The 13,128-nt window shown below is 46.2% G+C and overlaps 1 protein-coding gene across 2 annotated transcripts in view; it reads left to right on the forward strand.

Annotated features, from left to right (window-relative positions):
- ARFGEF2 (ARF guanine nucleotide exchange factor 2) overlaps positions 1-13,128 on the forward strand; it is a 629,301-nt gene that overhangs the window by 125,194 nt on the left and 490,979 nt on the right. For both annotated transcript variants that reach the window (XM_085619427.1, XM_085619428.1), the window contains exon 5: positions 2,952-3,131. In XM_085619427.1, the coding sequence (XP_085475553.1) occupies positions 2,952-3,131 (180 nt within the window). The remainder of the gene's footprint in view (positions 1-2,951; positions 3,132-13,128) is intronic.

The raw sequence follows: 13,128 nt of genomic DNA on the forward strand, positions 1-13,128 counted from the left end.
TTTTGTAGGTGAAGTTTGTCTTTTTTGGCGTTTGTAGGTAGGATTAGCTCCAGGAAACTCTACCCTATTGGTTAGGACATGCCTAGGTGTCATCCCCACCCATTAGCTCCTGCCAGCCTATGGCTTCCCCAGGCACCCTCTTTAGAACACTCCTGGACATGAGGATATCAGGAGATGACTGGACTTACTGTCTGTGACCTGAGAAGAGCCCTGGGGACTGGACCTGTTGAGTTCCTGTTAAAGCTACAGAGGCACAACAAGCTGCAAGAGGTCCTTTTTAGGAACAGCCCAGCTGACCGATGGCTAATGGACTGGGACTGAACCCTGCTGTTCAGCTTCTGCACGACACCCTGCAAGACTAAGTGCCGCCCCTGAGGGACTTTAGAAGTGTACTACTGTGTGGATCGGTGGTAAAATATTTGACCTGGACAAACCTGGTTGGCATATCCGACCCATGCTTCATCGCGGTCACAGTCAAATTGCGCCTAGGTCCCAGTCTACTGCAAATAGTGACTATCATTGGTAGTTTGTGCTTCTTGGTTTAATGTTTACTTAAAACATGAAAAACCTCATACCTTCAGTTCCCCCTACTGATTGTTTGTCATTTTGGTAACACTTTTCTAATTTGTTCCATGATTTTTACTAACCATACAATTATACTTACTTGTTAAAAAAGTCTATTATTTTTTATAAAAGTAAAGCACTGACTGGAAACTGATGTGGCGTATAAGTTACTGTTCTACTAATTCAAGAGTTTTTATTCCCACCTACTTGAGAAACCTTGAACTGATAGTCCTTGGTACCATGAAAAAGTGCCTATAAGAAATAAACTGGTTACCCAACTGAAACAAACCATTGTGTCCCTAGGAAACAAGTGGTAAACGACCATGGTTATTTCGCCAGCATTGCATAAATTGACTGCGCATAGCCTCAAATTGTCACACAACCTTGAAAAATACGATTTCAACACCATAGAAGGAGGAATAGCTGGGTTTCAGGATATAACCATAATGCATGCATCAGCTAATACGATATATTTGGTCAAGAACAAATATTAAGCTTGTTTCTAGCAATGTATCATCATCTGTTTTTTGTGCAACTTGTCTTCCATTTCAATATTTGTTTTCTACATTTTATGACGACTACTGCTACACTGTATGTGTTAATATTTACATTTTCCTTACACAGTGAAGGCACTTGGCATGGCATCACAAATCGCCACAGGACCATTAACCCATCTGAATCCCAAATTAAAGGTTAAATAATACAGTGCAATATTTCTACAGAATAAATCTTAGCATTTACGCAAACACAAGACGTTATGTGAAACTGTTGCATATGACAGGAGAGAAGAGCTCTATGTGACGTTTACTCCCAATTTCTTCATCATTTTTTTTTTTAATCAAACTGAATTCCAATACAACAGTGACAAGGCTAGATGCTGACTTTCAGTATCAAAACCGTAAGTCATAGTGGCTACCTGCGATGGCTCGGATACTGCATTCATGTACTTTAAAAGGATAGTGCAATCAAACATGCATGCCAATGATTTAAACCACAGATGTTAACTTCAGTTTGAGTGCTTACAGAAGACCAAACTACTTTAATTGCCATGTTGGAACACAAGATCCAGTATTATGTAGGCTATCACAAATGCAGAGCAGGCATAAACAGCACTAGTAGTGGTGTTTTGGGCCTCAAAGGCAAGCTTTTGCTTAAGAATATTGCATTCAGATAAAGAAATTAGGCAATATATTTTTTTATAGTACGTATGTCCATTATCATTTTGCAGCTTTTGCATGGCCCTATCTGACTGAAAAGTTGGAGAATCAAAGCTTCCGTCACATCTCTTGAAAGATTCCCAACATACAGGGTCTTGGGCAGCTCGTCGTCCATCATGGAGGGGTGGCTGAGGGGAACTGCCTGGGCGTGAGGTGAGGGCTCGGTGGCGTGTCCCCGAAGCTCCCACAGGCCTTGAGTTCAGCCCCAGCGGCGTTGAGGTGAAGCAGCGGCGGCGGCAGATTCTGTAGGCCGCGACGCTTCTCCAAGACAATGAGCGGCGCTCGCGACACACTCACTCACTCACTCACTCACTCTCTCACTCAGCGCTCTTTCTGAGTACTTTTCTACTTTCATGCTAAGTTTAGTGTAAATCTGTTGCACGTTTTTGCGATAAGCATAAGCTACAATTGGAAAACACGTCTTTTACCCCCCTTCCCATTTCATATTTTTTCTCCTGCTGAGAAAAGCATGAAATTTGGTTGCAAATTTTTGTGCAAATCCATCAATGGGGTCATACGTTTTAGGCAAATCAAGAAATGCCTTTTCAATGGAAAGTTTGTCTAAACTATAACTGTGTGAGTGTGTCTGTGTATATATAATCTAGGTGCATGTTACTTTGTTAAATATAAGGACTAAAAGAACCAATGAATGGGAAAGCCAAGCAGGTTGGGTTGGCAGGTGGGTATGGAGATGCATGTAAACTTCTAAACACTTTTCTTAGCCATGCAAAATGCACGGACAAGAATGTCCCACTTCCTTAAGAAAATGTGGCTGCATAACTGAGGAATACAAGGGTCACTGCTTTAACAGCTTTATTTGGAATAGTGAAATGGAGGCATGGTCTGTTTTTTAAGACGCGCCCATGGTGTAGACTCATGTTAAATGGCTGTTTAGTTCAGTGTACAAATAATGCAGCCCAGAATGCATTCATTTTGTGTGCTCTCAAACTGTGCCATTGTTAAACTTCAGGACTCTCTTAGCAATCCAACATCAGTTTGTAGTACGGTAAGAGGTCTGGGTTATGTTATTTGTGTGAGAAAAGTAATGAGATTTATTCCCTGTTCAATTACATAGATCAGTTCAAAATCTCCAGTACATCTCATAAATAGTTGATTCAAAAGCATCACCTCTCTTTAAAGAATGTTGTTTTTTCTAACATTCTCTTTTAGGCATTACTTACGGCGGTGACTTCTCCCTACATCGAAATCCATGAAGGAACCATCCTTCAGAGTGTTAGAACATGTTACAACATCTACCTTGCCAGCAAAAATCTCATCAATCAGACCACGGCAAAGGCAACCCTTACTCAGATTCTCAATGTCATTTTCGCCAGGATGGAAGCTCAAGCCGTATGTGATGGTCTACTTTTCCTTATATCTTATCCATGCGTTTGTTACTTGGAAATGGTTATGCACTTTTAGGGGCCTCCTTGACAACCCTTCTATAGAAGCCACACTTAGAGTAGACAGTTGGGGCATGGTATTGATTAGTTGGCGAGAGCACATAATCCTAATTTCTATTGGAAACTCAAAAGATCGAGTTGGATACACCATGTTATGTCCAGGAGAGAGGTAATTCAGCCAGATAAAAATACTCTTAGGGTTTCCTCAAGAAAAGTGAGTATTTTCACCTAACACCAAATTATTAATCAGTTCTTCTGTATTTACTCTTAATACTACGATGACTTTCCTATAAAATTAGGGAAAGGAAATGCAGAAAGACCTGTGAATCAGTTAACGCTAAGCCATACTAGTTTCACCCTCCGGTGAAACTTCTAAACCTGTCTTTGTTTTCCATACCAATACCCCAACATACATCTTCGAAAAATTTGTTTTAAAATGCATACTTAGCTATGTGATCAGGTTTTCCACTCTATTTGATCTTTCTTAAAGATAGGTGACTGTTTTAATAATCTGATTCCTAAAACGGCCTTTGTAATACCGAAAAATTCTTGAGCTTGAGAATGCATACTCCGGCATTAGCATCTTAAAAGTGATCACTTGCGTTAAAAGAAGATTTGGTTCTTAGTCTGTGGCACTTATAGAAGATTAAAGATGCAAGCCTAAGTAAACTGTGCAGTCAATGTGAAAAAACATGATGATTTTTGAGTATACAAAACGAATGAATCTTTAAGAAATTTAATTAAAATGGTTTTTAAAAGCACAGGGCATATACAAACAAGCATTGAAAATGCAATAAGTCTCGCATTTGATTAAGGTAAAGCCATTTGCTTTGCTAATGGTCTTGTATAGCAAAGCAAATGGCTTTAACTTAATGAAAGGCGAGACCTATTGCATTTTTAATGTTTTTTTTTTTTTTTTTTTTTTACAAATTTACAGCTGCCAGTAAATGAGCTTTGAAGAGACAAACTGTTCTGTGGAGCTGATCCGATGTCTTTGGTTTATGTCCTTTAAGTTATACTTTGATCCGCTGTCATGGGCCCCTAAAAGGAGTGGGGCCCACAGGCCGCTACCTACTTTGCCTATTTAGTTATCCGGAACTAGCAGCCAGGCAGGGACCCAAGGTTACAAACAGAGGTGCAAGTGCACAAAGAATCAAGGCAAAAAAGTGACAGACAAATGTGGCAAGTAAAAGAATGAGTATCTTATGGCTGAATGTCAGTTTACACAAATAAGTCATTGTTAACTAGAACTTTTATAGACAGACACGATGCACGAGGAGGAGAGCACGTGAACTTTCTGACAGCGTACTTCCTGTTAGTGCAATATTGATAAGAGATGGGCTTAGATGGATGGGAGCAGAGGCCTCGGGAAACATTTAGGCCATGGTCTGACACGAACTTCCGGTGTGTGAATATTTATAACCATCGCAAACTACCACAAATTTAGGGAAAGTTTCAGAAATGCCAATAACTGCTCCCAATCGTTCTTTGAGGTCAAGTAAACTATTAGCCTGAAGTAAATAAAGGTATTGACCTGTCTCGGAGCACTGCAGCACTGCTGCAGAAGTACTGTAGAGGCCAGTGATGCGTCAACTCGCCAGAACCTGCGTGGCTCATCCTACCTTCCTGGTATCCCGGACCGGTGGACTTCGTTTCCTGCTCCTGCTGCCCTGCTCCCTGCACCTGTCCCGATCTCCCGCCGCCGCGCAGACAATCATCGCGGCCGCAGTGGGGAGACGGGACCACACGCCCCAGCAGCCCCAGCAGTCACACAGCTGACCAATAGGAGCGCGCCAGGAGGCGTTCAAATCTCCGGCGCTGCTCCGGCAGAGCGGGTCAACTCGCCAGAACCTGCGTGGCACATCCTACCTTCCTGGTATCCCGGACCGGTGGACTTCGTTTCCTGCTCCTGCTGCCCTGCTCCCTGCACCTGTCCCGATCTCCCGCCGCCGCGCAGACAATCATCGCGGCCGCAGTGGGGAGACGGGACCACACGCCCCAGCAGCCCCAGCAGTCACACAGCTGACCAATAGGAGCGCGCCAGGAGGCGTTCAAATCTCCGGCGCTGCTCCGGCAGAGCGGGTCAACTCGCCAGAACCTGCGTGGCACATCCTACCTTCCTGGTATCCCGGACCGGTGGACTTCGTTTCCTGCTCCTGCTGCCCTGCTCCCTGCACCTGTCCCGATCTCCCGCCGCCGCGTAGACAATCATCGCGGCCGCAGTGGGGAGACAGGACCACACGCCCCAGCAGCCCCAGCAGTCACACAGCTGACCAATAGGAGCGCGCCAGGAGGCGTTCAAATCTCCGGCGCTGCTCCGGCAGAGCGGGTCAACTCGCCAGAACCTGCGTGGCACATCCTACCTTCCTGGTATCCCGGACCGGTGGACTTCGTTTCCTGCTCCTGCTGCCCTGCTCCCTGCACCTGTCCCGATCTCCCGCCGCCGCGCAGACAATCATCGCGGCCGCAGTGGGGAGACGGGACCGCGCGCGGGGAGCGCCGGGAGAAGCCCGGGACAAGGGCGGGACCGTCTGTGGCCGTCCGGGGCCGCAGGAGGCCGGGCTGGGCCGCATCTCTTAGCCGTGGATATCGGGTCAGTCTGGACTAACCTTTAATGGTCATTGACATTTTTTATGTAACACTCAGCCATACGCCGTGCATAGAGTGTGTATTCTTTTAACTTATACTGTTTAGTTTTTAGCTATTTGTGCTTAGGGGTTCCCTATTGTAATATATTAGCTGTTAGGTTTCTTTTGAACTATGGGGAAACATTCTAAACCTACAGCAAGTCGCCCTATGACTAGACAGCTAGCCAATTCCAATCCGCCGATCCCTAGTCTTACAGCGATAGATAAAATGCTGCAGAAAACAATTGGGGTGGTGGCTACAGCCATAGAAAATACTGAAAGACGGTTGTCCATCACCCCGGCATTTACTATGGCCCCCCCTTCTGATGGATTGGCTGATTCGTCTTCATACCAGGTGGATATGGAAGCTATGTCATCTATGTTGCCCTCTTTTACCCATTTACCGTGCGCTCAGGCGCTACTAGACGAGTCTGAGCAAGAGGAAGCTGGCCCATTATCATCTTCTTTTGTTTCTATAGTGGCCCCCAAGAAGCAGGTAAAGCCAAGGAAAAAAAAACAGAAATCTAGAAAAAGGAGTTTACTTCCAGCCCCCCCTGCAGCTGGCCCTGCCCCATCAGTCTTGGCCCATCACCCTCCCATCTCTAACCCACCGACTTGGGCTACTAATTTATTAATAGACCTACAGTCACATATAGATCATTCCCTAAACCTCCTTTTAAAAACCCTGTCCTCCAAAATCGACAGGCTGGTATCTTTAGTTAATACCAAAGGTATTGGGAAGAAGCAGTTAAATCATGATCTATTGCACAACTCTGGTAGTACGGAGGGTGCTGGTACCCAAGCAACGATTAACAACCCTACCCCACAAGGCCAGACAAATATACCCTTGTACCCTACTCCTCCTGTCATAGCCCAGCCTTCACTGGTGCAGCTAACTGCCCCCTCTCTCCCTGCTGGTCCCCTTATGCCCCCGACCTTTCCCCGAGCTCCTATTGTTTCATCATCACGGGATCAGCCCCATAGCAGTAGGGACTTAGCTCTACGGAGCCCTGGTGGGGGTAGGATCCTCCCTTCTGGGGGTGGGAACAAAGCCCCACGGAGCCCGGTCGGTTCCCTTCCTCTTGTACAGCTTCCCCCCGAGGCAGCACCCTACGTGATTGTGCTCACTGGAGTTCCTCCACTAACAAACGTTAAGGGGGAATCTTACTATGAATTAAAAAATAAAGTCATCCACTGGTTGTCTAAAAATAGACCATTGGAGGGAGTAGGGAGAGGGGAGATCCTCTTTGTTCGGAGGGTTAGCTGGCTAGGGACCCGACCAAAGGATATTGGTGGGGATTGTGTCCTGATCAACTTTAGGGACCCTAGAGTAGTCGGACATATACTGGATCTGGGCGGGAAGTTTAAACCAGGAGCTATTGACACATCCCATTTGGGGTATTTTTACTCCCTCCCCAATGTTCTGAACCCGGTGGAACTACCCTATTTCCATCAAGCCTCTCACAATGCCTACTTTAATATTCCGGTCGAAAACCGCTTCGATGTGCTCAACTCTGTGGATTGACCATCACCCCTGAGGCTTAACAAGGGAAGGCACATGCTTACGGGGGGGAGCCTGGGTAGGGATGATCTTGGTGCGGAGATGGGTCCCCCCCTGGCCGTACTTGGTACGGAGAGCGGTCTTGGGCCCACCCCTTCTTCACCTCTGAACTCCAGCGCCATGGAAGGACGTCCCGAGTTGGGCCCCCTTGAGCATTTTGCTTCCCACTGCTCCCCCTCCTCTCTACCCCTGGCAGTTAGTCCTCCCCGCACACTCACTCGAAGACCTCTAGTAGGGTCTTGGAATGTGGCTGGATTGGAGTCCAAACTCTCTGACCCTGAGTGGGGAGAGTTAATGGACAATTACGATATTTGCATATTCCAAGAAACATGGCTACGGTACATACCACGGAGGGTGGGCTACGCATCGTTTTCGGTCCCTGCAGTCCAAGGGGCGAGAGGCAGACCATCGAGGGGGTTAGTAGTTTGGGTTGCAACTCATTTAGGTTGCTCTGTAAAGCCCTTAGATTCAAAGTCCTCCGACATTTTGTGTCTGATACTTACTTTCCCTGCTAGTTATTCGCTGGTAGTAATAAATGTCTACCTGCGTCCTCACCCGGTACAGTTGGGCCTGTCGATTTTGGGCGCCCTGGATGATGTATTACATTCCCTTCCACCTGCGTCCCATAAACTAATAGGTGCAGATTTTAACTGTCATTTCGAACCCCTTCCTGGGATCCCCTCCCCTACCTGTGACGAGGATGAAAATTATAAAATCCCAGACCCTATTATTTATCCTGCCAAACGTCTCCTCCCATTAGCCCTCGAGATCAACAAGCTTGCCATTGCACACTCCTTGAGGGCTTGCAATGGCAGACTTTGTCCGGACGTGCCGGGGTCTTTTACTTTTAATAGACCCGGGAGTTGTTCGACTATCGACTACTTCCTGGTGAACGTGGAATTTTGGGGCCATGTAGCAGCCTTCTCTGTTATTCCGCGGGTCGATAGTGATCACAACCTACTGTCACTGGAACTGGTAAATAATATTGGTGGCAGTGGAATTCATAAGCACCTATTACGATTAAATAGCGAGAACTTGGTGCTAGCTGCAGGAGGTAGACGGATTAGGTGGGCAAGGGTTGTGGCCGATGAACCAAAGCTTGCAGCTTTATATAGCAGTGTTACCCGCTCTTTGGAGGCAGTTTCCTACCTTCTGAGCCCCAATGGGGACATCTCGCAGAACCGTCTCCTAGATTTCCAGAACATCCATAAGGAACTCCTCGGCAGCCTGGCTGGCTTCTTTTACAGTTCTACTGCCTCAAGACCAAGGCCTTTAAGGCCTGAGCACTGGTTTAATGGTTCTTGTAGGCGGGCCAAGACTGCCCTGATAAAAGAGGTAAAAAAGGGCACACAGTCTAGTATCCGGGCTGCGAGGGCCTCTTTCAAAAATCTGATTAAGGAGGCAAAATCCGAGTGGGAGGATCAAAGGTGGCAAAATTTAATGCAAGCATTAGCAGACCGTGACTCGAGGGCGTTTTGGAACATTGTTCGAACTGGTACGGTAGCCTGCAGCCCCGCAATTATTCCTAATCTCAGCGAGGAGGTCTGGCTTGCCCACTTTAAACCCCTCTTCTCTGTCAGTAAATCCAAGGGAGGTCCCGATCCGGGTACTCCGCCGAATGATACTGTAACAGATCAGTTGGGCCAGGAAGAACTAGAGAGCCGATTCTTCTCCCTCTCAGAAATAGAATTGGCCCTCAACACCCTATCAGTAGGGTAAGCCCCGGGGCTCGACAGGATCCCTGGTGACCTGTACAGAAGTGATCCAAAAATCTGGGCCCCTTATATTTGTGTATATTTTAACGCCATTCTGCAGGGCCTTAGAATCCTGGATACCTGGTTGGGTGCAGAAATAATACCCATTTATAAAAAATCTTCCCCTTTGGATCCAGCCAATTACCGCCCTATAAGTTTTATTGATGTCCTACAGAAGCTGTTTGCCCGAGTCCTTTTAACCAGACTGCAGACCTGGATGGAGGATCACCAAATTCTAACCTCCCTCCAGGCGGGGTTTCGTGCAAAGGTTTCTACCATTGATCAATTATTCAGATTACAGTTGATCTACTGGAAGTCAGTCAGCATGGGTGCAGGCAACCTTTATTTGATTTTTGTGGACCTTCGGTCCGCATTTGATATGGTTCAAAGGGAAAAATGATGGGTTCTTTTATTAGAGATGGGTGTTCCCCCCTACCTTTGCCACTTATTCAAACGTCTCCACACAGGCACTTATGCAAGGGTGAGATATGGGAGATGTGGGGAAATTTCAGGGCCATTTCCGGTTGAAAAGGGTGTGAGGCAGGGCTGTGTCCTGGCCCCCACTCTTTTCTCCCTTTTTATCAATGGGTTGATTGAGTATCTCTTGTGCACCGCTAATTTGGACTCCCCTATCCTGGCGGGGCGTAAGGTACCGGCCCTAATGTTCGCGGATGACACGCTCTTGCTGTCTAAATCCTACATGGGCATCCAGCGTACATTAGAGGCCTTTTGCTCTTTCTGTAAAAACAGGGATTTGGAACTGAATCTATCCAAAACAAAATTTATGGTTTTCGGCTCCAATTCATTTAACTGTTCCCACCCTAAGATGGGAGATGTAGAGCTGGATAGGGTCTCCACTTTTGATTATTTGGGGGTGACCCTTAATGACAAAATGAAATGGGGGTCCCATTTGGCGAAGGCAAATATGAAACTAGCTCAATCAGTGGGGGGTATCCTGAAGGTGTATAATAACACCTCTTTTAAACCCCTGGGCCCCCCCATGGAAATCTACAAATCCCAAGCTAGAGGGGGGGCGCTTTATGGCGCTGAACTCTGGGGATATTGCATTCCCGCTTCCCTATCTTCAATTGAGAATTCTTTCATTAGGAGACTGCTGAAATTACCTGTAAGCACTCCTTTAACTCCCTTGAGATGGGATCTGGGCCTGGTTCCCATAGAAGAGATTGCCCTGAATCGCCCTCTCCAGTTCTGGAGACGACTTTGGTCAACGCCCGAGCTGGCAAGCTATAGGTATGATCTTGGTGATATACTGGCAAGGGGAAAATTGGATAAAATCCCTTGGTTAACCTATGTAAAGAACCTCTGTTACTCCATAGGGATGGGGAACCTATGGTCCGCCCCGGAAGAGACAAGCTGTGCACTTTCGAAGAAATCATTGCGGGAGGTTTTGAAATCGTATCGGAAGGAAATGCTACTGCACTCCTCTTTGGGCAGGCTTACCGACTCCTTCCTGGATATTAAAATTAGTCCCCAGTTCGAAGTTTTTCTGGATGTCATCCAACCACCTTTGGCAAAGAAACTTTACATCCAGTTCAGACACGGCTCGCTACCGCTGAGGGATTTTACTCATAGATGGTCTAATGTTTCGGATCCCTTAAGCACGTGTCCTGTATGTACTGACACCCGTGAAACAGAGCTGCATGTTGTCCTTTTCTGCCCTTTATATATCAAGGCAAGAAAAAAGTGGATCGTACAGTTATGCAAGTCTAGGGGTCTTAGGGACTACCAGGAGGTGTTTAGAATTTTGAAATACGATACTACCCCATTGATAGTGTTCGCAATGGCCAAATATCTTCTTTTCATGTGGTTCACAAGGTCCAAAACTATGATTTCTGTCACATAATCCTCCTGATTCTAGTATTGTCATCATTGCTACCATAGAACTCTGTGGTGTAGTGAGTACATTTTTGGCCTCGGATATAGTTTTAATAATTTGTTTTGGTGGAATAATTTTGTTCCTTCGTTTGTGTAATTTCTTTCATTTAATAAATTTAATGCTTCAATGGATTACACTCTATACAATGTCTATTTAATCATGTTTTATTGTATATCACTATTTATGTCTTTTTATGGTATTTTACCGAAATAAAAGCTTTGACTGACTGACTGCATTAGAACATTCTGATGTCATTGCATAAGCAGAGGTTGGGATGTGGTCACTTTGTTTTGTACCTATAAACCGCTGACAACCAAAAATTGCGTATATCAAGCCTTTTTTCTGGGACTCTTCGGTACCCCTGTTTTTCAGAGGGACCTCTGAAATTAACTTGCAATCTTCAGTTTGAAAATCCAAAATCCAGCCACAGATGGGAAAGCTCTTTAAAGTACGCGATTTATTTGCTTTAGTGAGATTTTCACAAATGTTTCCTCGGTGTGTGGCATCTTTTGCCTGTGTGGTGTCTTTTCGTGGAACTCACGGACCAATCACTCCGCACGCTATTTTTCTGCTGCTTACTTTCAGTGACAAATTCACACATCGTGACTTTTCGAGGTAAACTGAGTCTTCCTAACCACAGCTGGCTGCGGATATTTTTAATGACACACTATTAGAGGGCGGTTGTGCGGTCACATCTCGTGCCACCCGGATGTGAATGTGCAGCGGCTGCGCCTCCACCTCAGACCTGCAGACGACACGCAACACCTTCTGGTTTCGTAGAGGGGGTGGGGAGCACGTGCAGGCGCAGCAACAGCTTCAAGGCACTCGGCCACAGCAGCCTCCTTAATTACATTAATCAGCGGTGCTGGCTGCACTAAAGACAGCCTGGGCACTCGTGCGGCTGTTTCATTTTACGCTTCACACCCCACGAGCGGCCCATGCCACAGCTCTGCCGTGCTCCCTGGATCAGACTTACTGTAAAATGAACGTCATTATGTTTTCATTACTCGGATGGGTTTGTGACACCTCTTGAATATCGCGCACGTTTACAGTTAATGCCAAAGAAAAACTTCTTGTCCCATGGCTCTGCGCCTTCACTTTCTCCTTCATTGTTGGTTGTTTTAGGTTGGACTTCAGAAGTTAATGTGTACGTATTTATATATTCATTATTTAACTGTATGTTTTGTAGTTTGTCCATAAATGTTATGCAACTATGTAGGTCCACTATGATTAGAAGAACATACCTTCTGTGTAACTTGTGAAAATCAATAAAGTACTTGAAGAAAAGAAAAAAAGAACATAGGAATGGGCCCATGCGGTCCAGGACACCCCCCTCCTTCTCAGAGTAGGGTATGCCCGTGAGGCCCTCATAGATATCGGATTCAAGCGGGACATTGTTCTGCGCTCGGAAAATCCTAACACCGGTATACGGAATGTAAATATTAAATGCACCATTATTTCTGTAAGCACCAGACACCGTGTGTAAAACTGAGAGCTGATGTATGACTAACATGTGCGCCCAATAACACCTACTACTGTGAGGCGCTCGTGCGGCTGTTTCATTTTACGCTTCACACCCCACGAGCGGCCCATGCCACAGCTCTGCCGTGCTCCCACTACACCACCCCAGTTTAGACATGGCCATATGCAAATCAGTCTTGACCCTGTGCCTCATGGGAACAGTCCAGCCTGAACTGCCAAGCCATGTCTTCCCTGGACCGGAATCAAGCATCCTAGGACCGGTTTCTGGCTATCAGCCGTCATCAGCCAGGATAGCTTGACTCCAGTGGCGTAGTGAGCACGGGTCCCACGTCTGGGAATACCCATTCCACTTAGGTTGAAAAGCGTTACAACAAACAAATGATGGACGGAATGCTGACAATGCAGACATTCTCCCCCAGTCAAGAGATCTGGGTTAAATCCATCGTTCTTTTGCCCACTACACCACCCCAGTTTAGACATGGCCATATGCAAATCAGTCTTGACCCTGTGCCTCATGGGAACAGTCCAGCCCGAACTGCCAAGCCATAGCTTGACTCCAGTGGCGTAGTGAGCACGGGTCCCACGTCTGGGAATACCCATTCCAGCATTCCGTCCATCATTTG

This window comes from Triturus cristatus, chromosome 7 (assembly GCF_964204655.1).
Source record: "Triturus cristatus chromosome 7, aTriCri1.1, whole genome shotgun sequence".
Classification (NCBI taxonomy): domain Eukaryota; kingdom Metazoa; phylum Chordata; class Amphibia; order Caudata; family Salamandridae; genus Triturus; species Triturus cristatus.